Genomic DNA, 25,459 nt, shown 5'->3' with positions numbered 1-25,459 from the left:
TGTATAATTCCTTGAATAAGTTATCAGGTACTGAGTCCTTGTGACCTGCTGAACGGATTAACTGGATCTAATACACTCACATACCCAGTGAAAACCTCGAACGTGGCAAAGCAGCCTGTACGATGTTCACTATGAACGGAAAACCGGGTAACCCGCATGGTTGATCTAGCTGGACCGCTTTCTTGACATACCACCAAGGTCAGAACACGGCTATTGCACAATTACAACTCCACCATTTACACCAGCCCGCCGTCCAACACCTAACCTACCCAATCACCATCCAAACTTGACTTGTATTTGCGTTTTTTTGGAAAGCGATCCATTTGAGCATCGATATTTGGCCGTGCCTATTCCAGATCGGACTTCATTTTAATACGGATGGTGGATGGCTCGGTCGAACCACTAAAAACAGTCAAACAGCGGTGTAAATAACAAAGATGCATAGTTAGGGCGATATAAAAGCTATTAAATGGGGTGCGAAAGATTTCGATGAGATAAAAAAGTTTGCAGCATCCTATATGTCCCTGTGCTGTATATACGTTATGTATTATTTAGCTCCGGATGGTGATTTTGTCCATGCGGTGGAGTAAACCTGTTGTTGCACACCCATACACTAGTTTTCTTGAAAAATGAAAAACTGAAAAAAAAGAAATTCAAATTTTTGAAAATTTTTCGAAAAAACCATTTTTATGGTTGTGAAAAGAGTGATGAGATGAGGTCTCTATAAGCTAGTATTAATTTCTATATATCTTTTAATAAAGGTGAAGGGCTTCGATAACAGATTGTTTGTTATTTGTTGAAGTTCAGTTATCGTATCTGTTTAGTGGGAATGCAATTGTCGTGGAAGGATATTCCAACGGTGCCGCCAGCCAATGATCTGTTGGATATTGTGTTGAATAGGACGCAAAGAAAGACACCCACAGTGATTAGGGCAGGGTTTAAGATCACTCGTATCAGGGCATTTTATATGCGGAAGGTCAAGTTTACTAGTGAAGGGTTTACTGAGAAGTTTGATGATCTTTTGAAGGGATTTCCAAATGTTAATGATGTTCATCCCTTTCACAGGGATTTGATGGATACTCTTTATGAGAAGAATCATTATAAGATTTCGCTTGCTGCTGTTTCTCGTGCTAAGACGCTAGTGGAACAGGTTGCTAGGGATTATATTAGGTTATTGAAGTTTGGTCAGTCTTTGTTTCAGTGCAAACAGCTGAAGAGAGCAGCATTGGGTAGGATGGCTACTATTGTGAAGAAGTTGAAGGATCCGTTAGTTTATTTGGAGCAGGTCAGACAGCATTTGGGTAGATTACCCTCTATCGATCCGAATACCAGGACGTTGTTGATCTGTGGATATCCAAACGTGGGGAAGTCTTCATTCTTGAGATGTATTACAAAGGCTGACGTTGAGGTTCAGCCGTATGCGTTTACCACGAAGTCTCTGTACGTTGGTCACTTTGACTACAAGTACTTGAGATTTCAAGCCATAGACACACCAGGTATCTTGGATAGGCCCACGGAGGAGATGAACAATATTGAAATGCAGTCGATTTATGCAATTGCACATTTGCGTTCCACAGTGTTGTATTTCATGGATCTTTCTGAACAGTGTGGTTTCACGATAGAGGCACAGGTTAAATTGTTCCACTCGATCAAACCTCTGTTTTCGAACAAGTCTGTGATGGTGATTATGAACAAGACCGATATCATCGCTCCAGAACATTTAGATGAAGAGCGTCAAAACCTCATCAAGACGATTTCTGAGTTTCCGGGTGTTGAAATTATGACCACTTCCTGTATTAAAGAGGAAAATGTGCTTGAAGTTAGAAATAAGGCATGTGAAAAGCTTTTAGCGTCAAGAATTGAAAATAAGTTGAAATCACAGTCCAGAATCAACAACGTTTTGAACAAGATTCACGTTGCTAAACCTCAGCCCCGTGATGATGGTGTTGACAGAACTCCATACATTCCGGAAAAATTCAAGGCCATGAAGAAGTACGATCCTGAGGATCCCGAAAGAAGAAAACTGGCCAGAGAAATTGAGGCTGAAAATGGTGGTGCTGGTACATATAACATCAATTTGAAGGATAAGTATTTGCTGGAAGACGATGACTGGAAGAACGACGTTATGCCAGAAATTTTGGACGGTAGGAACGTCTACGACTTTTTGGACCCAGAAATTGCAGCTAAACTGCAGGCACTAGAAGAAGAGGAGGAAAGGTTGGCCGCAGAAGGGTTCTACGAGTCTGATGATGAAGGACTCGATGGCTTCGATCCTGATGAAGTCATGGATATTGAAGAAAAGGCAACATGGATCAGAGAAAAACAAAAGAAGATAATCCATGAAGCCAGAAGTAGAAAGGCACTAAAGAACCGTGGTACTATGCCTCGTTCAAAGATGTCCAAATCGTTTGATGTTATGGAAAAACACATGTCTTCCCTAGGCCATGACATGACCACTTTGCAAGGGAAACAAAGAGCTTCTGCTAAAAAGAACAGGTATGTCGAATCAGGTGCTGATGTTGTTTACGGTCAACTTGAATCATCTTCGGTTGTTCCAGCCGGTAAATTAAGGCAATCAGATAAGTTAACTGATGGTGTTGTAGATGGCTCCATGAGAAGTAAAGCAGACAGGTTGGCTAAGCTACACAGAAGAGAAAGAAACAGAGAAGCTAGGCAAGGTGAAGGAGATAGACATGCAACCGCTTCCTTACCAAAACATTTGTTTTCTGGTAAGCGTAGTATTGGTAAAAACGATCGTCGTTAAGATTATTGGCATCTAAAAATGTTTTGCATCCAACAAAGTATTTGTCTACTTCACAAAATACAGTCATCCTAATGTACATTATTGTTATTATATATAGGCTTGAATTTTGAATTAAAGTCATTTTAATTTTAACCTTGCATAATTTTCACTCTATTTTCTATATATTAATTTCTTAAAACAATTTGAGTATGTAAGGTAGCGTGAGTCAAGGTATATCATATGTTTAAAAAATTTACACTTTTAAAACCTGAGAGATTGAAGTTAAATATAAACGCTCAAAAAGAGTAGAGAACCTTTGAATATACTGGGCTATTATGAAAGATGACACAATTATCACTGGACTCTTTTATGTTCACAACGGTATTGCGTTTTAACTAACGACAGCGCGGACTTCTAACCGTCACAAGCCACAAGAGGAAACGACTCATCTCTGAGCACTTTGAGAGAATTAGATATAAAATATGTATATATAATAAAAAAACTTATAAGTTTGACACAATATGGCCGAAGTAACTATATTTTAATGAAACACCCTGATTTTTTATGCCTCAGATATTATTAGATATAACATTTAAGGATTCCCTATCATTTATATTAAACCAATATAGCGATCTATAACAATATTGATACTAGTAATTGCGAGAACATAAAAATATTTCCAATAGCACAAGATGACTGAAAAAGATGCAAAAGTTTCACAGACATCAGCAACAGGTGAACTTTCATCCAAGTCATTGCCAAAGCATCAAGAAAGTGCAAGCTCTCCCAGACAAGGAAAAGAAATAATAGAAGACATTTACTTGGACAACGAAAATGAGAATGCGGTTGAGTTGAATGCTCCATCTAGTGGAGGAAAGGGAAAGAGTTATTCCTTAGATAACTTTGACGAGAAGAATCCTGAAACAATTAGGGAAAAAGCAGTTAATAATAACTTGGAATCAGATAATGATCTTTCTGGCCATGAGCTGGGTAGTGAAGATAACAAGTTGAAATTTGACAGTATAGTTGATATTAATAATTCTAGTTCCGATAGTGGCGGGCATGATTCGAGTTTATCACGAGATATTCCTAAATTAGGCTTGAAAGATTCATCGACTGTTATTAATGAGGCTGATCTTGAGCATCCATACACTGCATTTTCGAAATTACAGCAAAGTTTAATCTTTGCTGTAATCATATTTATTGGGTTTTTAGGCCCAATGTCAGGTAATATATATATTCCTGCATTACCCATATTAGAGAGAGAATTCAATGTCAGTACTACAACAATAAACACTACGGTATCTGTTTTTATGGCTGTGTTTTCTTTTGCTCCATTACTTTGGGCAATATATGCTGACTATGGTGGTAGGAAATTATTATATGTTATATCTATGGGTCTAAATGTGATTGTCAATATTCTTCTTGCTTCAATACCCACAAATATAGGAGCATTGTACTTTTTGAGGATAGCTCAAGCTTTTGCGTCCAGTTCTGTTATTTCGTTAGGTGCAGGAACGGTTAGTGATATTACTTCCCCTAAAGATCGAGGGAAAGCCGTTGCGTATTTCATGTTGGGTCCCAACGCTGGGCCAGTGCTGGCTCCAATTATTGCCGGAATAATTTTAATGAACGGCGACAACTGGAGATGGTTATTTGGCTTCACTAGCATTATGGCAGGGGTCGGATTTATGCTCGTGTGTCTCTTCTTACCGGAGACATTGCGTTGTATAGTTGGAAACGGTGATCTGCGATGGAAACTCAGTGGTTTTGCAGATGGTATTCATGAAGATGAGATCAATCAGCCCAAACTATTACTTATGAAAAATTTTGGGATTCAGAAACCCATTTCGCAACATCCACTCTTCTTAAAGCTATATCCAAGGCCACCTAAACCTAGCTTGAAGACTTACTGGGATATTTGTAAGGAATTAAACCTTACGATATGTTCTTTAAGTACCGCTCTATTGTTCGCGACGTACTATGGATTCAGTGTTACTTTCTCCCATTATTTGACGAACGAATATGGATACAGTAATTTGGCTATCGGTGCGTGCTATGCGTGCCCTGGTGTCGCATTGATGATGGGGTCCATAATTGGAGGTCATTCATCTGATTACTTTAGAAAGTCCTGGATCGCAAAACATTCTGACCAGAAATATCCTAGCTACAAAAGGTTACTTTCTCAAATAATGGGATTAAACGTGAGTATGGTAGGTTGTATCGGTTATGGATGGGCAATACAGCTCCACTACCACGTTGCTGCCCTTCTTTTCTTTTCCTTTCTCATGGCATTCGGCATGACATGGTGCTCAAATTCCACCATGACTTACCTTACTGAAAGTAATCCAAAAAGAGCTGCCGGAACTATCGCCGTTAGCAACAGTTTCCGAAATATTGCTGCGGCAATCAGTTCTGCCATTATTTTTAAACTTTGCGATGCTATGGGAGTTGGTTGGTGTTTCACTGGATTAGGTTTATGTGATTTAATATCAGTGTTAAGCATCTATTACTTAATCAGGAACGGAAACCGTAGTTCCAAAAGCATCAATTGAACTTTAATTTAAATTAATAAAAATTAATATACTCAAAAGATTATAGAATAACTAAATCAACCAATGAAATATATAATATTCATTCTTAAAATTACATATACATTCTTATCAAAGTCTAACTATCTCTCCACTATGTGGTTTGACTATAATTATCGCCTGCTTGGCATATCTTGAAAGGTATCATTTCCAACGTGTATATGCTATCTTATTAATAATAATACTTCGATTTCAGTTATATATATTAGCTGGAGTTTTCATCTTTCATAATTGCACACCAAAATATTCTGCATATTTGGTACATAAAAGTCACTCGCTGATATTTGATTGTTCTTATTTATGCGTTTAGGTAACGTAGCATCACGAACAATTATTAACCGCAACATGTCAAACAACATTAAGCATTACGACTATTTGGTGATAGGTGGTGGTTCTGGAGGTGTTGCTTCAAGTAGAAGAGCTGCCTCTTATGGAGCCAAGACCCTGTTGATAGAGGGAAAGGCATTGGGAGGTACTTGTGTGAATGTTGGTTGTGTTCCCAAGAAAGTTATGTGGTATGCTTCTGATCTAGCCACACGATTGACTCAAGCGCATTGCTACAGTTTATTTGAAAATCTTCCTCTTACTAAGGAAAACTTAACATTTAATTGGGCATCTTTTAAAATTAAGAGGGATGCATATGTTAAAAGATTAAACGGGGTATATGAGAGAAATTTGGCGAAAGAGGGCGTAGATTATGTTCATGGATGGGCAAGCTTCAATAAGGAGGGTCAGGTTGAGGTCACTAGACCAGATAACACTAAATCTGTGTACACAGCTACTAAAATATTAATTGCTACTGGTGGTAAGCCGGTTATTCCGATTGACATTCCTGGGTATGAATATGGGATCAGTTCTGATGGTTTCTTTGAATGTGAAAAGCAACCTAAGAAAGCTGTTATCGTTGGCAGTGGGTATATCGGTACAGAACTGGCAGGTGTCTTACATGGTTTGGGTTCTGAAACACATATGGTGGTCAGGAATAAGGGTCTATTAACTAAATTTGACTCCTCAATTCAAGATACCATAACAGATTATTATATTGCTGAAGGCATCAAGATCCACAAGTTTTCCAATGTTGAGAAAGTGGAATCTGATAAGGGTACAAGTCTTTTGACTGTTTGTTTAGATTCTGGAAAATGTATCACAAACGTGGATGCTCTCATATGGACAATTGGTCGTAGGACACTATTGGGTCTCGGTCTTGAAAATGTTGGGGTGAAGCTGAATGAGATGGAACAAATAATAGTCGACGAATATCAAAATACTAATGTGGAGGGTATTTATTCTTTAGGAGATGTTGTGGGGAATCTTGAACTCACTCCGGTAGCCATTGCAACAGGCAGAAAGTTGGCTAACAGATTGTTTGGTCCAAGCTCGTTCAGGAAGCAAAAACAAGATTTTGATAATGTTCCAACTGCTATATTTGCTCACCCTGAGGCAGGATCCATTGGTTTGACGGAGGATCAAGCAATTGAAAAGTATGGGAAGGAATCCATCAAAATATATAACTCCAAATTCACTAGTATGTATTATGCCATGCTAGAAAGCAAGTCACCCACCAGATATAAATTGATCTGCGCTGGTGATGAAGAAAAAGTTGTGGGTCTACATATAGTTGGCGATGGTTCGGCTGAAATTCTACAAGGCTTTGGTGTTGCTATAAAAATGGGTGCCACTAAGGCAGATTTTGATTCATGCGTTGCAATCCACCCTACTTCCGCGGAGGAACTTGTTACCATGACGTGAATCCTTTTCATTTATAAATTACTGCCAGTCCATCTAAATAAAACCCAATTTATGTAATAACTGATTTAAGCAGCGATTGAAACAGCTAATATAAGTAATGATATCTTGATTTTTAAATTAAGAAACTATCAAGGAAGGGATACAATACACAGTCTTCCCAAAAGTACATCGATACATAGAAGTTTAAACACAAAGACAATTATGCAATCGGTCAAATCTGTCTTTCAAATTTAAGCCTTCAAAGAGGAAGCTCTTCTCTTTCTTTCTTCAGCCTTACCAGCCTTTCTCTCGACCAATCTCTTGGCCAACAACTGGGCGTACTCGGCAGCAGCCTCTCTTTGAGCTTGAGCATTCTTGATCTTCAAAGCTCTTTGGTGTCTCTTCCTTTGCAACCTTTGAGGAGTAACCAATCTTTGAATCTTTGGAGCCTTGGTGTAAGACTTCTCACCTTTGTTGACTTCTCTTCTAATAACGAAATCACGGACATCGTCATCCTTGGTCAAACCAAAGAACTTTCTAATGTGGTTAGCTCTCTTTGGACCCAATCTCTTTGGCACAGATTCGTTGGTGATACCTTCAATTTCTTGGTCGCCCTTCTTGACAATGATCAAGGCCAAAACAGCCAAATCTGGACCAACAATAGCACCTCTGACAGACTTTCTCTTTCTCTCACCAGTTCTTCTTGGTCTGTAACAAGAAGTGCCCTTAGACATCAACAACTTGACTCTGCTTGGCAACAAGACACCCTGTTTCATTGGGAAACCTTGTTTATCGTTACCACCGGCAATCTTGAAGACGTAGCCCTTGAATTCATCACCGACAGCTTCACCGTCAACTTCCTGACCAATTCTCTTTTCATAGAAGACACGAACACGGTGCTCGTCATCGACCTCGATGGTCTTCTGTGTACCATTAACTGGGTAAGAAATGTTCAACTGTAATTTACGTTAGTACAAATGTCTCAAACCTGTTACAGTACAAAATCTCCGAAACATAGTCCAAATCCACCAAATCACTCATTCACCTAGATATTATCTATATGGAGACGAACGCTATTAACTTCATGACTTATATCTCACAACCAACAATGCTATTACTGCGGCAAGTTTTAACGACTATCAAGTCTCTTATAGCACCTCCAACCGGCAAAAAATGACTAAACTAGCAATATGGCAATATTCGTTTTGTACTTGTTTAATATACCCTATAACATACCTTCATTATGGGTTGCTTGTCTCCTCTATGATACCTCTATACTATTAAATTCAATGAGCCGTTAAATTTAAGAGTGATGATAAAAATGATTTTTTAGCGCAGCGTGTCTAGCTGGAGAGAACCAGGGCAGTTGGTTACTGCTAGGCAGGCCGATGGCAGTCTCCACCCCCTTCGAGCGCGCTGAGCTTCCGCCCGTAGGCGGAAGCCGAGATAAAAACGAGCCCCGGCTACGCAGAGGGTAGCCGGGGCTCGTCTTCCAGGCCGAAATAATTTACCCAGTCGTGTGCTTCGTAGCATGAGGCGCGGGGGCGGGGGTCTTACTGCTGGGAAGGTAAGAGGATTACGCAGAGGAAAAAACAAACACATTGTACAGAAAACTCACAAAACGCGCGGTGAAATTAATATATGTCTGTGTGTGTATGGGTTTGTGTATGGGTGTTACAGTCACAAGACGATCTGGCCAGCTTTAATATATTGTCGATAGACTATGTATAAGAAGAGGTTTGAAAGTGTCTAGTATGACAGCGAAGACATGGAGATCTAGATCGCGAACTGTGTCGTGAAGTAAACTATATATAGACAGTCATCTTTGTGTAGATCACAAAAAGAATGATGTCAGGATTGAAACGCGGGTATGGTATAATTATATAAGATAAATGCAGTAATATGTGTGAAACACCTGTAAGGAGTCCTATATCGTATCTAGAAAAGTATATTAACCAAAAACGCATTACTGTGAAAAAGGGAAATGTTTTAAGGGAGGTTAACTTTTATCATCATTCCCCTTTTCCTCATTATGAGTTTCGTTGAGGAAATTAAAGTACCTTGCACCCAATGGGGTTTGAGTTGCTCCATTAATATAGGGCGTAAACCCAGTACCGCTAGTGTTTAAATTAGTCGGAAGAGGGATGGGGCCTCCATTGGGATTAGCTGGTCCTGAAGCAGAAGATGAACGGTTGAAGGGCCATTCTTGAAACATTGCCATAGAGCCGTTCGGTGAGGCAACCATCAGATCATTTACGTATTTGGAGGGCAGCGTGCCAGACATGGGGCCTACAGACGGATCACCCTGCAATGGTTTTCGCTGTTGTAAAGTCTGCAGCTGTCGCTGAGACGGTTGATACTGAGGATTCTGTGAGGAGGATACCATCGTGTTCGCACCACTTGGGGCTGGTTGTAACGGCGTTGCAAAGTATTGTTGAATTGAGGGTGAAGCAGTAATGGCGGAAGGAAGAGTTGTATAAAGCATTCCTGTGGAAGCAGACGGCATAATATCTATATTTCGCTGTCGGTCAGTAATGCTTGGGACTTCAGGTATTCCTGGAGCATTGACAGATACCGGGGTATTGTTTCTAGAGTTTGACGGGTTGGGGAGCTCAAGTTGACCATTTTTTGTAAACTGAGATTGCTTTGAGCCTGCAATTACTTCGTTACTTGAACATGATGAGGGTTGGCTCTTGATAGATCCGGTAGAATTGCTGGTTGGGATTTGAACTCGTAACACAGGTCTTGCGCCTTGTTTGTTTGGGGCTTGTGAAACAGCCGCCGAGCTGGATGGTGAAAGTGAGGATACCGCAGAGCTGCCTGTGCTTCTCAAAGCTGATTCAGGTCTTGAACTATGTTGAGTATTTGGTGTTGGAGCATTATGAGTACCCCCTTGGTGTGATGACGAATGGTACGGATTGAATGGTTTCTGAAATGGCGGATGAACGTTAGTAGGTTGAGCTGACTGCCGAGCTGACTGTGTTTGCGACTGCGACTGCGCCTGCGGTTGCGGCTGCGGTTGCGGCTGCTGCTGCGGTTGAGGTTGCTGCTGCTGCTGCTGCGGTTGTTGTTGTTGTTGCTGCTGCTGCTGCTGTGCTTGTTGATGATCCATGAAGGAAGAGGCTGCATTATACAAATTGTGGAACTGTCTCTGAACGTGTTGCTGCAGCGGATTGAACTTTGGAGGTTCACCCACCTTGAATCTTTTCGCAAACGGTTCATCTACTCCTTCCTCTTGTTCTTCCCCCTGACCCTGCTCTACCCCCGTCTGAGCCTCTAGCGGAATGACTTCCTGTGTCTGGTCTTTGATCTGCTGCTGGATCTTTATAGACGGTACTGTGTCATTCTGCTCATTGCTTTCAGGCTCTATGGTATCATCCTCATCATCGTCATTATCATCATCATCCTCATCGTCCAAATCTTCTTCATCAACCTTTTCAATCCGGGCAGTAGACCCATCATATGGCAATTCGCCTGCAAACTTAATCGGTTTTCTTCTGCGCTTCTCATTCAAAACAACCTTCGGTTTCTTCAAATAATCACCATAATCAGCAGGCGTTTTCACATCATGAGGCAAATCGGCCCGCTTATAATGTTTAAGAAGGTCATCGGTATCAACAGAAGAAAATTCATAGAAAGTGTTATTATTCCCCAAGATGATAACAGATACATCAACTTGGCATAAAACTGCCAGTTCGTGTGCTTTCTTAAATAGCCCTGCCTTACGTTTAATAAAAGTACTGTCAGAAGATAGTTCGTTAGTTAAAATATCCTTTTAGAATCGCTAAAAAGCAACATCAAGCTCAGCTAAGCCGCGTTTGTTCAACATACACTGTCCTATTCCTATCTTGAGTGATAGGCTCAATTGCAATTTTACGTCTACCCATCTTCTCCTATGCAGTATAGAAAGCTGCTCTCTTTCTCCCTCGGTTGCTCTGCTGTCCAGTATAAGATCGGTCCCCTTCGTATGATCGATTTACGTTTTCTATTAATTTACAGAATAACGAAAATAAAAACTGTCCAAAGTAGGCCCTCTTAATCAACGAAATGAAATGAAATGAGTATCAAAAACTAAAGAACGGAATTAAAACTTGATGCAAAAACAACTCCTCCCCTTGTACTGCTCATATAAAATATCCACACCAAAAACTAAATCTTCCTTCCTTCTTTCTTTCCTCTCGTATAGCCTGCTTCAGCGTCTGCTTTTTCTTCCTGCCTTATAACCAACAACAAGCTGGCTTTACTTAATACTAAAACCTCGTGCTATACTGGAGCCAGTTGACACACACGCACACAAACTAATTGTACTTTTACTCTGTTACCGGTAGTAGATCCTTACTTTACTTTTTTTACCTCTGCAAGTTTTCCCTCACGCCTTTTGAGAAACTCTGATTGTCTACCTGCTCCCTTACAAATACGTTAAATGTGAATTTTAACTAAACTTGTCTTGTATCAATCAACACTACTCTTTTGTTCACTCGAAACTACTACTAAGGAATCAACTTCAAAAAAAGAAGCTTGCTAAAAATAATCCCTCCTTCCCTGTTCCCTTTCCGCCTCGCACTTATTGGCTTAGTCGGGGGGAAGACGGAAAAGAAAAGTACGACCGTAATGCGACCTTGACGAGAGTCGGTCTTTACTACTCGGTTATTTTTGCTATTGGATTCAGATGTATGTGTGTAGCATGTTTGTATGGTATGTATGTATGCAGTCAAGCGGGGTAACTACAACGTTGTTCGAGGCTTGGTACCTCTGAGGTTTGGTGAGTAATGTTGTACGCGTTCTTTAGTTGAAGGTAAGAAGGTCTGTTTGTAGCCAATTAGCCACGAGGCTTAACAATCACGGAAGGGCTCTACAGCTGTATTTACAGGAGATGCGGGAGGCTCCTCGAGCATAGAGGTTTCTCTTGGAGCCGATGTATTCGTCGTCTTCTTGGCCTTCGAGCCGAGAGATTATAGGCGTAGGGGGAATAAAGGAAATATATTATGTAGGTACTTTATACCCAGTATGGATTACATGGGGCGGGGGGTTCAAAGAAGAGCGAATTGTTTTTATCGGAGGGTGGCACTAGGGATGTGTAGATAGACGATGGCCTTGTGGAGGGAAGGGATCCAGGGCCTCTCGTTCTGTGTGTGTATGGCTTTAGCGTTCGATGAACACAACAGCTGCAGGAATTCGCAGAGATAAAGATTGCCATGTTGCGGTGCGCCTTTTGGCGCACGCACAGAGACGCACAGACACTGTGCATATGCAACTTTTGATTATATACTGCTAAATCTGGCTGCATGAAAAAGACAACCGACTGGATTAAAAGATATGGATGTTGGAATGAACTGCCAAATGAATGCTGCGGTTTGGGAGCTATATGCTCGAGGAATAAGCGATAAATGTCTTTCTCGTTCTGTGGTGTTTGAATTCGTTTTACTATTATAGAAAATATTCCGAGCCTCAACGGTTTATATATGTCGCGGGTACAAGCTGAGAGGAAGGAAGTGCAACTTTGTAAAAGGTTCTTTATAGAGAAGGAATTATTAGTACTTGGTTTTACGATGGTCTATGCACTTTGAGTTGGATATCTATGAAGGAATTGGTTGTGGGAGAATGTGAGTCTTATTTTTACTTTTTCTTTCCCTAGTTGCATAACTTGTAGAGCGTCAGCGAAAATATCTGAGTGACACCGCAGGAAGCAAGAAGCACAGGCTTGAATGTATCATCGGAATTCTTAGTGTAAGGACAACAGTAACTCATTAGTTTTTATAGATCGGAATTTTTCAACAGGATTTTATTTACGGTGGAGGGTGTGTGTAAAGGTTCTACCACGGGGTCATGTCGTGGTGACTGAAGAAAGGTCCGCCGGTCATTGGATTATCTCAGCAAAGCCTCGCAGAGGAGCGAAAGAAGGGGACAGCCCAGAGGCACAGAGCTGCTTTCTGTATGAGTACTATAATAAGTACAATCACTCGGTTGAACGTTTGGAAGTGGTTATTAAAAGCGAATTGTGTTTAGAGCGTTTTTCGCAAGACAGCTGCCAAAGGAATTAGACGAACACATAAGTGGGGCAGCCGATGTTTGGAGGTTTACTTGCAATGAAGCCATATCCGGAGCCACTTCCGGTTGGGTTTTGGGGTGAGCCGACGTCGACCATTGATTGGTGTGAGGAAAACTACGTTTTATCGTATTATGTTGCCGAGTGGTCGAATACGATCACTAATAGTGTGTTTATTATTCAAGCTGTGTACTTGACGTACTCTAGTATACGCCACAAACTAGAGAAGCGGTTTATCCTGACGAGTTTGGGGTTTGGACTGGTTGGGATTGGGTCTTGGTTGTTTCATATGACTTTGAGATATGAGTTCCAGCTTTTGGACGAGCTCCCTATGGTTTATGCGACATGTGTTCCTACTTGGAGTGTAATGTGCGAACAGGAATTGGTTGGAGAGCCGCGACGTATTGGTACCGTGTTACAAAGGAAGAGATGGTTAATTGGGGCATCCATATTTGCAGGTGCGTTGGCACTGACTTGTATATATATGTGGATATACACCGATCCTTTTATTCATGAGCTAGCTTATGCGTTGGTGACGGTATATGTTGTGATTTATTCTGCCCATCTGGGTAGGAAGTATATCACTGATTCAAAAGAATGGAATAACTTACGCACTTGTATGGTACTGGGCGTTACGACGTTTGTAACGGCATACATCCTCTGGCAGTTCGATGTACATGCGTGTAACTTCTGGATCAGGATAAGGAGGGACTACTTAATGCTGCCATTTGGAACCCTTCTGGAACTTCATGCCTGGTGGCATGTTCTTACTGGAACTGGAGTATACTACTACGTAGTATACCTCATATACTTGAGACAGCTCCTTCATAACAGGAGAGATAAATACATGTTAATATGGCGATGGAAGATATTTCCAGAAGTTGTTCATAATGACAACTCCCTCTGTCAAAACTATTCTTTGGGGTTCTTAGGACCACTTCAAAGCCGTGCGACCAAGAAGTCTTCAGATCATCAAGACTAGTTCTATACCACCCTCCAAATTACAATTTTGTCGTATTAAAGCCTTTATTTTAAGCGTCGGTCAGAAAATTCATATCCCGGGTCTCTGAGACTTTCTCTTTTAGCTTCCTATATGTTTCTATGACATGATCTAGTAACTGTTAATCTATATTTCCAGAGCTTTTTATACCACAGACAGTTTAGTAGCGCTTGGAAACTGAATTGATATCATTATACATAAATACATGTTTAGTGATATATACCTACCGTTGTTTCTTACGTTTTTGGATATTGATTTATAAGTACTTCCATATGTAAGGCTCCGATGAAGAGGAATCGATGTGTTATTTCACTAGCCTATCCTGTTGTATATAAGATGATTTTAAAACAAGATGTATTATGAAGATGCTCTACCAATACCATGTCTATAACTCTCTGAAAAGTCTCATATCTGTATTTGTCAAAGGTTGCACTAATGAGTTCAAATATCCCTCCTAAATATGAAACATCATACAACGACTACAGATCTGATACTTTCACGATTCCAACGAGAGAACTATGGGACCAAGTATACGAATCTTCAGTTGGAGATACCATATACCAAGAGGATACAGACACATGCCTCCTTGAGACCCGTATTGCCCAAGAATTTCTAGGTGGTGAGATGTATGGTGGCCAAAAAGCAGCAGGTCTCTTTTGCATGTCAACTACCATGTCTAACCAACTCGCTATTCGTGCTTTGTTGAACAGAGCACCCCCATACTCTCTACTCTGTGATAGACGTACGCATGTATTTGCTAACGAGTGTGCAGGTATAGCGGTTTTATCACAAGCATTGGTAATAACGGTCGAACCTTCTAATGGGCATCATCTGACTCTTGAAGACATTAAGGCTAATTATATCCCGGGTAATTACAATACGCAAGTTGCACCAACAAGAGTCATCAGTTTGGAGAATACTCTTCATGGAATGTGCTTCCCGCTTCTGGAAATGCAGCGTATCAGTGAATGGGCACATTCTGAGGGGATTTTGTTGCATTTAGATGGTGCAAGGTTGTGGAATGCTGTTGCTGTTTCTAATGAAGAAAACAAGTTGGAATACATGAAAAAGATTAGTAAGTGCTTTGACTCTATTTCCCTTTGTTTTACTAAATCAATTGGAGCACCGGTAGGCTCAATTATCGTCGGAGGTACTGAATTCATCGAACGTGCTAGGCATATTCAAAAGCAGCAAGGTGGTGGTCTCAGGCAGGCTGGGTTTCTTGCGCGTATCGTCAATCACTGTATTAATAAGAATTTTCCTGATGTTATAGCCACTGTTTCTAATAAGACCGCTGCCTTTTGGAAAGATTTACGTTCTGAACTCATAGAATCTTATGGACTTGAGTTGAAATTGCAACACCCTGTGGAGACGAACTTCATATTCATTGATTTGGAAGCATCTAATATTTCTTTGAAAAAATTCCTCGAATTTGGTGAAGCTAATAATGTAAAATTCTTTAATAATGGTCGAATTGCTTTCCACTTCCAGAATATTGGTGATGATGGATTGAAGCTCTTGAAACAAGTTTTTATAGATATTGCACGGTATTATGCTGAAACACCTATAAAGACGGCGTGACTCCCAGTGGAGTTTACTGACTACAAGTGAATGTCTCAATGTAGGACTTTTTATATATATATTATGTCCTCGAAATTGTCGTATTGTGTTATAAGCACTTTGAAATTTTAAAAATATTTTGACATATAAGGTCCGTCAAGTTCGTAGCCTAACCTAGCATAGTAATTTCTTACACCAACACCTGAGATGACGGAGATTTTCTCAGAACCATGTTCTTCTCTGGAAATTCTTTCTGCTTCTTCCATTAGCAAGGTCCCAAAACCTTGGTGCTGAAACTTGCGCGGATCTCTGGAATGTAACGGCACAACCGACCCATAGACATGTAGTTCCCTCACGATGGATGTTCTTTGAGAAGTAAATTCCTTCCTGTATGTGTATTTTTTAGATGCCTTCCTCAGTCTTAGTAAGCCTATTAATATATCTTGCTTTGGATCTTCATAAGATAAGAAAGTTTCCCAACCTCCATTAGCGTAGTAGTCCCTTCTGATTAGCTCAACTTGGTCTGGTTGTACTTTATGATGTACTTCTTGAATTCCAACTTCTCGTGTACGAACATCTCTGCAAGATGTTCCAAAGTCTTTCATTCTGGCTAACGCCAGCTCTCTCAAGTTCCCGTTTTCGACACCAGACGTCACCAAAGGCATTGGTATATCCCTTTGTACACGATAAATTCTGGTCCAAGGGGGGACTAACGCCATTACACGAGCTACCAAATCAACCAATGCATTTGCGTTATAAGACTTATACCTGCCGGATTTCCACAGTTCATACAACCCGGTACCTCTAATAACTAGGGTGGGATATATTTTCAACCCATCTGTTCTGAAATTTGGATTTTCAAAGTACTCCTTAAATTGTTCAATATCCCTTTCCATGCCGACGTTTGGTAGGTCTGGCATCATGTGGGAAACAACCTTATAGCCTGCATCTTTAGCAACGGCAAACGTTTCACAAACAGACTTGACTGTATGGCCTCTATTAGTATCACGAGCAACATCCTCATACAAAGACTGAACTCCGATTTCTAATCTAGTGCAACCATATTTTAACATATCATCTAAATGCGTCCGTGTACAGTAATCTGGCCTGGTCTCAATAGTAATACCAACACACTTAGTCAGGGATTGCTGAGAATATTGGATGGACTCATCGATGTTATTGCCGTTAAAACCAGACAATGCATTGTGCAACTTAGCAATGAAATCTTCACGATACTCCTTAGGCAACGACATGAATGTTCCTCCCATAATAATGTACTCAACTTTGTCAATAGAATGGCCCAGTTGTTTCAACTGTTCAATTCTACCGCGAGCCTGCTCATATGGGTCATATCTGGCCCTAATTGCACGCATAGATGTAGGTTCATAACCGGTGTAGGATTGGGTCGAGTATTCAAAATCTGAATCGGGTCCTCCAGGGCAATAAACACAGATGTTTCCTGTATAAGCAATATGCGGGCAACGATGCGGTTTACACATTACCGCTACAACTGCAATCCCAGAAGCTGTTCTAACCGGCTTCGCCTTTAATTTAGGAAGTAAATACTTCTTATGCTGGTCTGGAATAGAAGTAATAATATCTGTCAGCCTTGGTTGCTGTTTCAGCTTGTACTTCTTAGAATATCTCGTGATTAAGCCATTTAAATTAATTTCTCTGGTGGATCCATTGCTTAAGGAAGTAACTAATTCCAACGTAATATCCGAACAGCATTGAATAAAACGCTCCTTCTCTGGAGCAAGCCTCTGTTTATTCGTCTTCTCTCCTTTACACTTTCTACCCATATTATATGCAGCTTCTAGCCTCCACTTAATCGAGTTATGTTACTATATTTGATTGAAATATGTCTATATAATCCACTCCTCATCGCATCGAGCAACTTGCAAGAATTTCACTTAAAATTCACATCCCGGTGTACGGGTCTCTCACGTGACTAATAAACTGGAACGTATTTGGGAGTACCTTGGCTCAAAATGCTTTGGTTCGTCATAGGTTGTCAATACTACATATATCCAACGTTATAAGAGCATTACATTAGATGTATAATGCTTTCGTGTACTTATTATATTAGCTGTTGAAATTAAAGATCGGTCAACTGAAAAAAAACATTAACGTCTAGGGTGGCAATATCAACAAAATCATAGAAAAACATTTACGAGTTAAAGGATAACCATTAGACTTTGCATTCAGGCTGTTTAGACTGTTGAAGTATAATTAAGGACAGTAAACTTCAAATTCTGCTTGTTATCTATTTTAGCTTACCTATCATTTCATTTTGATGAATCATGTCAACAGATACAAGAAGAAGAAGAAATCAGAAGAAAAAGCAAAAGCTGAAGCAAAAAAAAGCTGAAAGACGGTTATCAGAGCGCGTTGGTGTTAATAACAATGAGCCTTTCTTGGCTGCTTCCTCTGCTTGCGAACTTATGGGTAGTTTATCATCTGTTGAGTCAAATGGCGCTCAATTTACGGAAGGAATGACTGACAATGAAATCGCTGATGATTTGAAGGTATTAAACACTGAAATGCAACATATGACATCAATTACAGAAAGGTTCAGATCAATTCCGGAGGTACCCAGTGAATTAGAAGACGTCAGAAGAAATGAACATTCTGAAGTCATACAGGATAACACATCTCCACAGAACGTTAAAGGTGATTCAGTTGATGAGCTGATACATCAATATGGTGCTCCAACAGGTGGCTCAAACCTAAAGATAGACATAGTGGATTTCGCTCAAAAGACTGTAAATGTCCTTCCAGTTAATTCGGAAGATCATCAGGTTGATGAATTATTCGCGGGGAATACCGACGATACCAAAATGCCTTGGGATGACCTTACTACTACAGAAAACAACTTTCAGCAGTCTCATATTCATGAGTCTGAACTTTTGATTGATGAAAATAAGCGTGTTCTAGAAACAACTTCGATTGCTCCTGAAGTGTCGATTGATTCCTTATTTGATGAGCCCACATCACATATCGATTTTCTAAAAGAATTGTCTCGACCTATAGAATCAACAACTAATGGCCCTAAAATATATAATGTTCAAATTAGGCCTGCAGAAAATGTGGCTCAGTGTGCTACTACAAAGGAATCGGACTTAGATCATGGTGACACCCTTTTTGGAGATGCTTCTCCTTCCAACCTTCCTTGGGAACAACCTGCAGAAGACAGCAAAGAGCCAAGTGTTTTACTTTCTGACCATAAAGAGGATAGCAATGGAAACGGTAACAAGCATGTACCGATCATGGATGAATTATTTTCTGCTACATCTATTCAGGAGAAAATTCCCTGGAAAGAAGCTGATGTTCCAAATACTATGAAACCTGCAAGTGTGCCTCAAGAACATCATGATAATAATAAACAAGAAGCCAATTCAGATGAAGCAGTGAAGAAGTTTTCATTTCTGGATGACGATGACGATTTGTTAAAAGATGAGGATGAGCAAGAAGATGATGATAATGGCAGTAACAAAAGTGGTGATATTTCTGAAGCTCAAGATGATGACAGCTTTTTGGATTCAGATGAGGAGCTACCTTCAGTATCTCAAGTAGGTGGAAGTAATTCCTATCTTCCAAAGGGGCCTGGTCCCGGTTTTACCCAATCTATGCAAAATGCCCAAGGTTCGTCTTATTCTGTTAATTCACACACTACATCTGCATATACAGCAACTATGCCAAAGCAAAGCATTATTTCTAGTATATCTACTCCAGAGACCCAAAAAAATATGAGATATGCACCTCTAGTCCAGGCTTCAATCCAGCCTTATCCTCAACAAACCGTACTTCAAGGCAGACCAAATATTTTTGGTACTGATCCACAAGACCAGAGCTTAATAAAGCCTGTTCCCCATGAATCGATAAGGAAACTAGAAGAGGAAAAGAAGAAATCTGATGCATATGATTTTCCTCTTGATTTGGTCAAAAAAAATGAAAAACAATCTGCAAGACCGGTTGGGGTTCCTTCCGGGGTGAATTCTCTTGTTACAAGTCCTCGTGTTTCTGCACCACCACCCTTTTTATCTATGGGCCCTGTAAAGCAACTACATGTTGACCAAACTTTAGGTCAGGAAAAACCAGCTGTCCCAGTTATTCCTATTAAGAATCCATATCAGCCGATTTCTGAAACCTCCACTCCTGCACTAACTCCACTGGTGGCCGGCTCGTCGCATCAAAAGACGTTATCCACTTATAGCAATATATATGCTCCTGTGCCAAATACACCGTTATCCCAAAATACCTCAGAAAATTCGTATGTGACATCTGGTGCAGTTCCTCCTCCACCTAAGCTATTTGTACAACCAGGGCAACCTCAGCAGTCTGGTCCTTACGGACTTATGGCCCATCAAAACACAAACAAAAATGTTTTATCCCCTCCCTCTCAAAATGAACTGCCTAAGGATCGCAGATCAGTAGGTTATGGAATGACTTCAAGAGCAAGAGCCACAAGTAATGCCTCCGTTAGTAGCATTGGCTCTTACGGCACTCAAGCAAATCCTTACACCCTCCAAGCAAACCAACAACGTATTCAATTTCCGCAGAATCAAATGCATCTCCCTCAACCTGTTCCAGCACTTCAAACTTTGGGCCTTGGCGTTAATGCTGGTTCAGCTGCACCTTCTCCAAGCACACAGAAGAGAACTCATGCCCGGTCGAATTCTAGCATATATGCACCTGCACAAGCCCCTCATGCATCAAAATATGCTCCAACTGTTCATCCCCATTATCAGCAGAAATATCAGGTAAATAATGGAAGCGTTCAAAAGGGTATTCCTGCCGTTGTTCCTTATGGGCGTCCTGTTGTAAATATCCAGACTCCTGCTACAGATCCGGCTCCTGGGCCTGTTCAAGATAACTACGAGTTAAGTCGCCGGCAATTTCCAATATTCAACTGGAGTCAAACGGCCAAGATTGTTTATGCCATGCCTGCAAATCCTAATTCTAGTGACTTCATTGTTCAATCCAACAATGCCATCAAAAACCTGACTGTTTGCAACTTTGATTCGGTCTTGAAACCTGATATTGCTTTACGTGAATTTCCTGGACCGTTAGTTAGAGGCAAAACGAGAAGGAAGGATGTTGTCAAGTGGTTGGAATTAAAGATGAAATTCCAACAAGAACAGCACGCAGGCAAAAATATGTTATTGCTTGCTGTTTTAAAACAAAAGCTAGAAAACCATGCCGCGCTGAAGGAATTTTCCAAGGTTTTATATGATTCCGAACAACTACTTCCTTATCTCACACAACCAAATCAGACTTCTAGAACTGCACCTAATGCGTTCAAACTGGAAGCGAGTAGCCAACTGCATATTTTGGCTTCTTTGCAAACAGGCTCTCCTGATGCTGCTTTAGACTTAGCCTTAAGTCAGAAAGATTTTGCTCTTGCCTTAGTTTTAAGTAGTCTATTGGGAAGGGAGACATGGGCCAGTGTCGTTGACAGATATTTACATGAAGAATTCAACGACTCCACTTTCAGGAATCCATTTTCTGTGCATTTGCTAGCTTTCGTATTTCAGGTTTTTGCTGGAAATTCTAAGAGGATTTTACAGGAGCTCACTACTGATCCTGTAAAGGGTAATTGGAGTTTGCAATATTGGAATATGATTTTGGCTGCAATTTTGAATAATATCAACAATTCCTCTGAGGCCATACCAATACCACCTGTGGTAATTGAATTTTTAGTGGGATTCGGCGTTTACTTGATCCAACACAACCAAATTGAGGCTGGTATTATATGTTTCGTGATTGCAAACGTCCCACTGTCACAAAATGAAGTGATTCCTCAGTCAGGTGTTAACTTTGCATCTTTGGGTAGCATTAACTCGTTGGATGCTATTCTGCTATCTGAAGTATACGAATTTAGTTATGTCACTGAAAATGAGCAACTTACTCATTTTCCAACGTTATTATATTCAAAGGCTGTTCATGCTGCAACGTTATTAGATTACGGTTTCGCCACGACTATTTCTAAATATGTCGATGTTATTACTAATTCCATGAGAAATTTGGCGAAGAATACTTCTTTGTCAATTGCTTTATCAAATCGCTTGGAGTTAATAAACGTAAGATTATCTGGAATCACTACTGGTTGGTTAGGCAAGCCTAAATTTAGCAGCGTGTGGGGTCAATTAGACAAGTCCTTTAATAAATTTATTGCTGGAGATAGTGATGATTCAAGCAAACAGCATGATAAGACTGTTTTTGATAATTTTACCCCAAATGCTTCAAGAAACGCATCAACACTTGATTTAAACCATAGTTTTACTCCAATGAGACCACCTGTTGTAGGAAATGCGTCTATTCCACGCAGTCACTCTGAATTGCCTTTGTCAAATAAGAATACCTACGCGCCTCATTCGGTTAATGATAACCATGTTATCAGCTCATCTCGTATTGCTGGTACGGCTTCTGGAAACGAAAACGTAAACACACCAATGGCCACTGTAACCGATGGTCAAGTTCCTACTCTAAAAATGACCCATTCCCAGTATAACCCTAGCAACCATCATTCTCCTAGAAACTCTGATGATTCTCACGGATTTTTAGATCATGTCTGTCAAGCAGGTATTCCATCTCCAGCAAACTGTCACACTAGAAATTCTAGTATTCCTCATGCGGTCACGCCTCCGCCAATATTTTCAGCACCTCCAAAGAAGCAAACATGCAAATATGAAACTGGTACTGGAAGTACACTTTCTGTTGATCAGCAATATTTAGATCGCACACATTCTGGGAATTCACCTCCTAAGCCTCACAGTAACCCAACTGTTCATGATATGAATATTACCCCTGCAAAGTTAGCTGCTATGCAAACTAATAGCTCGATGACTGATTTTTTTGCGCCACCCCCTATGAACGTTGATTCTAAACAAAGTGGGAAACCTTTTGCGCATGGAATCCTATCCCACAGTATTCCATCCTCTTCTAGGCAGTCATCAACATTTTCTGAGGTCCCACCACCGCCTAAAAAATCTGGAAGTGGTGTATCAACGTCTCCTCGCATAAAGAAATCTGCAGTTAATTATGCACCGTCCAATCAATACGGCTCACTCGTGAGTCAGCCTATATCTGCAAAACTCCAAAATTTGAGCGATGAGGCTGATGTTTCTGGTGCTTCACCCCAACCAGGATCTGTTGGAGAAACTCCAGAATCCTCATCTGTTGGGCTGGGTGATAATACTGTCATTCATACATCACCAGTTTACGACAAGAGACCACAAGCTTCAGTAAAAGATGCTAACCCTTCACCAACTTCAATGAAGCGAATTATATTATCCGATCAGGATGAAACATTTAAAGATGAACATCTTCTAGAAACTAGAGCTGGAACTACTCAAGATTCTGCAAGCACAATAATCAAATACTTTTGTGATGACGCTCCAAATGAAAGTATAACGGACACAAAACCCACACAAGGTGATTTCAGTCCTGGGGCAACTAAATCTACTTCAGTTATTAATGGGAATTCCTTGAGTTCGGCAAACTTGCCTTCGAAATCTGAACATCTGGTTAATGCCTCAAAAAATGTATCCAAATATGTTGAGAAACACGTACCTGTTTCGAATCCGTACGCCACCAACAACAACTCCACTTCCGCTCTATCAAGCGCACATCCTGTTAGCAATACTTCTTCCAGAAGATCATCTATAAATCCTTATATGCCCAAATCATTAATTGACGAATCATTCAGTGGAACCACCAAACAAGATGATCCTGAAGGTTTTTCTAAGCCTAGTTTTGGGTATAAATTATCCAAATTCGGATCACGCGACCATATTGGCAGTTCTGTCTCTGAACCTATTCCGGAGTCCGAACATTTAATGTCACCAGTTTTGGCTCATCCAGTTCCTAGGACTTCCAGGTTCGAACCTATCAGGGAAATTTATAAAAATGAAGAAGACAGTTTCAGATCTGATAAAGTTCCAGTAATTCGAGCTGCATCTAATCCAAACTTTAATCCTTATACCCCAAGCGCTAGTGAACAATATTACGACGATGTGGTTGAAGACGAATCCGATGATGATGACGAGCAAAATGATGACGAAAAATTGAAACGGGAAATGGACAGGAAGCAGGAAGTAGAGCGTAAAAAGGAAAAAGAGGCTGCAGCATCGAAGGCAGCTTCTGAAAAGCCTACAACAAAATCTCAGGCTAACGATACAAGAGTCAACTCGGGCACACGTTGGTTCGGTTGGCTCAAGAAGGATACCACCGAAAAGAAACCAATCAGAGCGAAATTGGGACAGAAGAACAATTTTTATTATGACGAGAAATTGAAACGGTGGGTCAATAAGGACGCTGGTGAAGAAGAAATATTAAAGGTTTCAACCCCTCCTCCCCCTCCTCCTGTCGTTAAAAGGAAAATTAACAACACTCCTGAGATAAAGCCACGATCTGGATCAATAGTAGGCGGGCCTGCGGTTAGAACTCATGGGGCAGTTGCCCCAATTAACCCACAAACGGGCGAGTGTATTGCAAGTACTTCTGCTCCATCGCCATCGTTATCCCCAGTTGTGCCCTCTAGGCAAACCTCCTCAACCATTAGTCTTTCTGGGAAGAGTGCAAACGGTTTGGATGATTTAATCTCTTTGACTTCTGGCCCAAGCAGTGCTGTTTCCAGAAGAAAAAAGAAGCCTGGCCGTGGGTATGTCAACGTTCTAAATAACTTGTGAACCCATGTTAGCTTCCATTCTACAAGGATACATCTAAAAAGATATATTTCTTTATAATAGTACAAATTTAATTGCGAGTTTTTAAAATTAATAAAATAGAGTTTTCTTATGCAGTGTATTTACAATATTTATTTGCATACCTTAGATATAAATCTAATCCGCGACTAAAATATCGGCATGCAGGGTTAGGTTCCCTTCTTCGCTGTAGGTTGTTCCCTATATATGTCACCATTGATCTTCATCGTTTCAATTAGAGCTTTGGTATCCGTGTCCATAGCAGCCGGAAGTTTTGCTTCAGGAGCACTTTCAAATACAGAGCCAATCAAATATATATCATTGGTGGAGGCATCGCAAAGAAACGCTACATAATCAACAAGATCTCTATGAACTTTGTCCGCTTTCCCGGTACTTTTGTCCAATCTGATCAATCTTTGTTTGGTATTGAATTTGTAAATTAATTGGATCATCTCTAAAGGTCTGCCTGGTATCATTAGAGCCTGAGTAGATGCCAACTTTGGAATCTCGTTGAATTTAATTAATTCCCATTCGAACTGTGTGCCTTTAGGCAGTTGTCTTGCTCTAACACGCAAAGCCTCTTCCACCCAAATTGAAACAGTTGGAGCTACCGAATCAATATTTTTGCTAGCAAATCCCTTATTAACATTCACGTACGACTCTATGGCTTTATTTTTCCACAACAGGAACTTAGGTTTAATACCAGATTGGTAGCGAAAGAGAGCCACTTGGACCGTATTTAACCCAAAAGTATACATCCTCCTAATTAATGCTCTAGTCACTACCAATGGAGATGAGAATACACTTGGAAGGTTTTGATAAGATGGAGGGATATAAACTTCATTAGCAACACCCAAATGACGTGGATTGAACGGTGCCGGTTTAAGATGGCCATCTTCATTGGCTTTCTGAAGTACCCTCGAACTGGAAAAAAAACGATTCTGGATACCTACAACAGGGCCCCTGGTGAATCTCAGACACAACATTTCAACCAACAAGCAACTCGCTGACCTACAATTAGTACTTTGTCCCAAGCTTCGTGATTAGTATACAGACTTGAAAAGTTCACCGAAAATTTTTGGT

General features: G+C 40.5%; 10 protein-coding genes across 10 annotated transcripts; 6 read left to right on the top strand and 4 right to left on the bottom strand.

Annotated features, from left to right (window-relative positions):
• Positions 1-829: 829 nt before the first annotated feature.
• Positions 830-2,764, top strand: NOG1 (putative GTPase NOG1; the record flags this gene model as incomplete). Its single annotated transcript, XM_003647686.1, has 1 exon — positions 830-2,764. The coding sequence occupies one exon, from the start codon at positions 830-832 to the stop codon at positions 2,762-2,764; it is 1,935 nt and encodes a 644-aa protein (XP_003647734.1).
• A 671-nt stretch (positions 2,765-3,435) lies between these two features.
• Positions 3,436-5,298, top strand: DTR1 (Dtr1p; the record flags this gene model as incomplete). Its single annotated transcript, XM_003647685.1, has 1 exon — positions 3,436-5,298. One exon carries the CDS (start codon positions 3,436-3,438, stop codon positions 5,296-5,298), a length of 1,863 nt encoding a protein of 620 aa, XP_003647733.1.
• A 336-nt stretch (positions 5,299-5,634) lies between these two features.
• Positions 5,635-7,083, top strand: GLR1 (glutathione-disulfide reductase GLR1; the record flags this gene model as incomplete). Its single annotated transcript, XM_003647684.1, has 1 exon — positions 5,635-7,083. One exon carries the CDS (start codon positions 5,635-5,637, stop codon positions 7,081-7,083), a length of 1,449 nt encoding a protein of 482 aa, XP_003647732.1.
• Positions 7,084-7,313: 230 nt separating this feature from the next.
• RPS6A (40S ribosomal protein eS6) lies at positions 7,314-8,304 on the bottom strand (the record flags this gene model as incomplete). The annotated part of the gene is made up of 2 exons (XM_003647683.1): positions 7,314-8,018; positions 8,299-8,304. 2 exons carry the CDS (start codon positions 8,302-8,304, stop codon positions 7,314-7,316), a joined length of 711 nt encoding a protein of 236 aa, XP_003647731.1.
• A 757-nt stretch (positions 8,305-9,061) lies between these two features.
• Positions 9,062-10,949, bottom strand: RLM1 (Rlm1p; the record flags this gene model as incomplete). The annotated part of the gene is made up of 2 exons (XM_003647682.1): positions 9,062-10,802; positions 10,894-10,949. The coding sequence occupies 2 exons, from the start codon at positions 10,947-10,949 to the stop codon at positions 9,062-9,064; spliced, it is 1,797 nt and encodes a 598-aa protein (XP_003647730.1).
• Positions 10,950-13,127: 2,178 nt separating this feature from the next.
• YDC1 (alkaline dihydroceramidase) lies at positions 13,128-14,090 on the top strand (the record flags this gene model as incomplete). Its single annotated transcript, XM_003647681.1, has 1 exon — positions 13,128-14,090. The coding sequence occupies one exon, from the start codon at positions 13,128-13,130 to the stop codon at positions 14,088-14,090; it is 963 nt and encodes a 320-aa protein (XP_003647729.1).
• A 453-nt stretch (positions 14,091-14,543) lies between these two features.
• Positions 14,544-15,689, top strand: Ecym_7058 (uncharacterized protein; the record flags this gene model as incomplete). Its single annotated transcript, XM_003647680.1, has 1 exon — positions 14,544-15,689. One exon carries the CDS (start codon positions 14,544-14,546, stop codon positions 15,687-15,689), a length of 1,146 nt encoding a protein of 381 aa, XP_003647728.1.
• A 107-nt stretch (positions 15,690-15,796) lies between these two features.
• ELP3 (Elongator subunit ELP3) lies at positions 15,797-17,470 on the bottom strand (the record flags this gene model as incomplete). The annotated part of the gene is made up of 1 exon (XM_003647679.1): positions 15,797-17,470. One exon carries the CDS (start codon positions 17,468-17,470, stop codon positions 15,797-15,799), a length of 1,674 nt encoding a protein of 557 aa, XP_003647727.1.
• Positions 17,471-17,971: 501 nt separating this feature from the next.
• Positions 17,972-24,361, top strand: SEC16 (COPII coat assembly protein SEC16; the record flags this gene model as incomplete). The annotated part of the gene is made up of 1 exon (XM_003647678.1): positions 17,972-24,361. The coding sequence occupies one exon, from the start codon at positions 17,972-17,974 to the stop codon at positions 24,359-24,361; it is 6,390 nt and encodes a 2,129-aa protein (XP_003647726.1).
• A 185-nt stretch (positions 24,362-24,546) lies between these two features.
• MBA1 (Mba1p) lies at positions 24,547-25,362 on the bottom strand (the record flags this gene model as incomplete). The annotated part of the gene is made up of 1 exon (XM_003647677.1): positions 24,547-25,362. One exon carries the CDS (start codon positions 25,360-25,362, stop codon positions 24,547-24,549), a length of 816 nt encoding a protein of 271 aa, XP_003647725.1.
• Between the last annotated feature and the right edge of the window lie 97 nt (positions 25,363-25,459).

This window comes from Eremothecium cymbalariae, chromosome 7 (genome assembly GCF_000235365.1).
Source record: "Eremothecium cymbalariae DBVPG#7215 chromosome 7, complete sequence".
NCBI classification, from domain to species: domain Eukaryota; kingdom Fungi; phylum Ascomycota; class Saccharomycetes; order Saccharomycetales; family Saccharomycetaceae; genus Eremothecium; species Eremothecium cymbalariae.
Note: the sequence above shows the minus strand (reverse complement) of the source record. Positions and strands in the feature narration are given on the sequence as shown.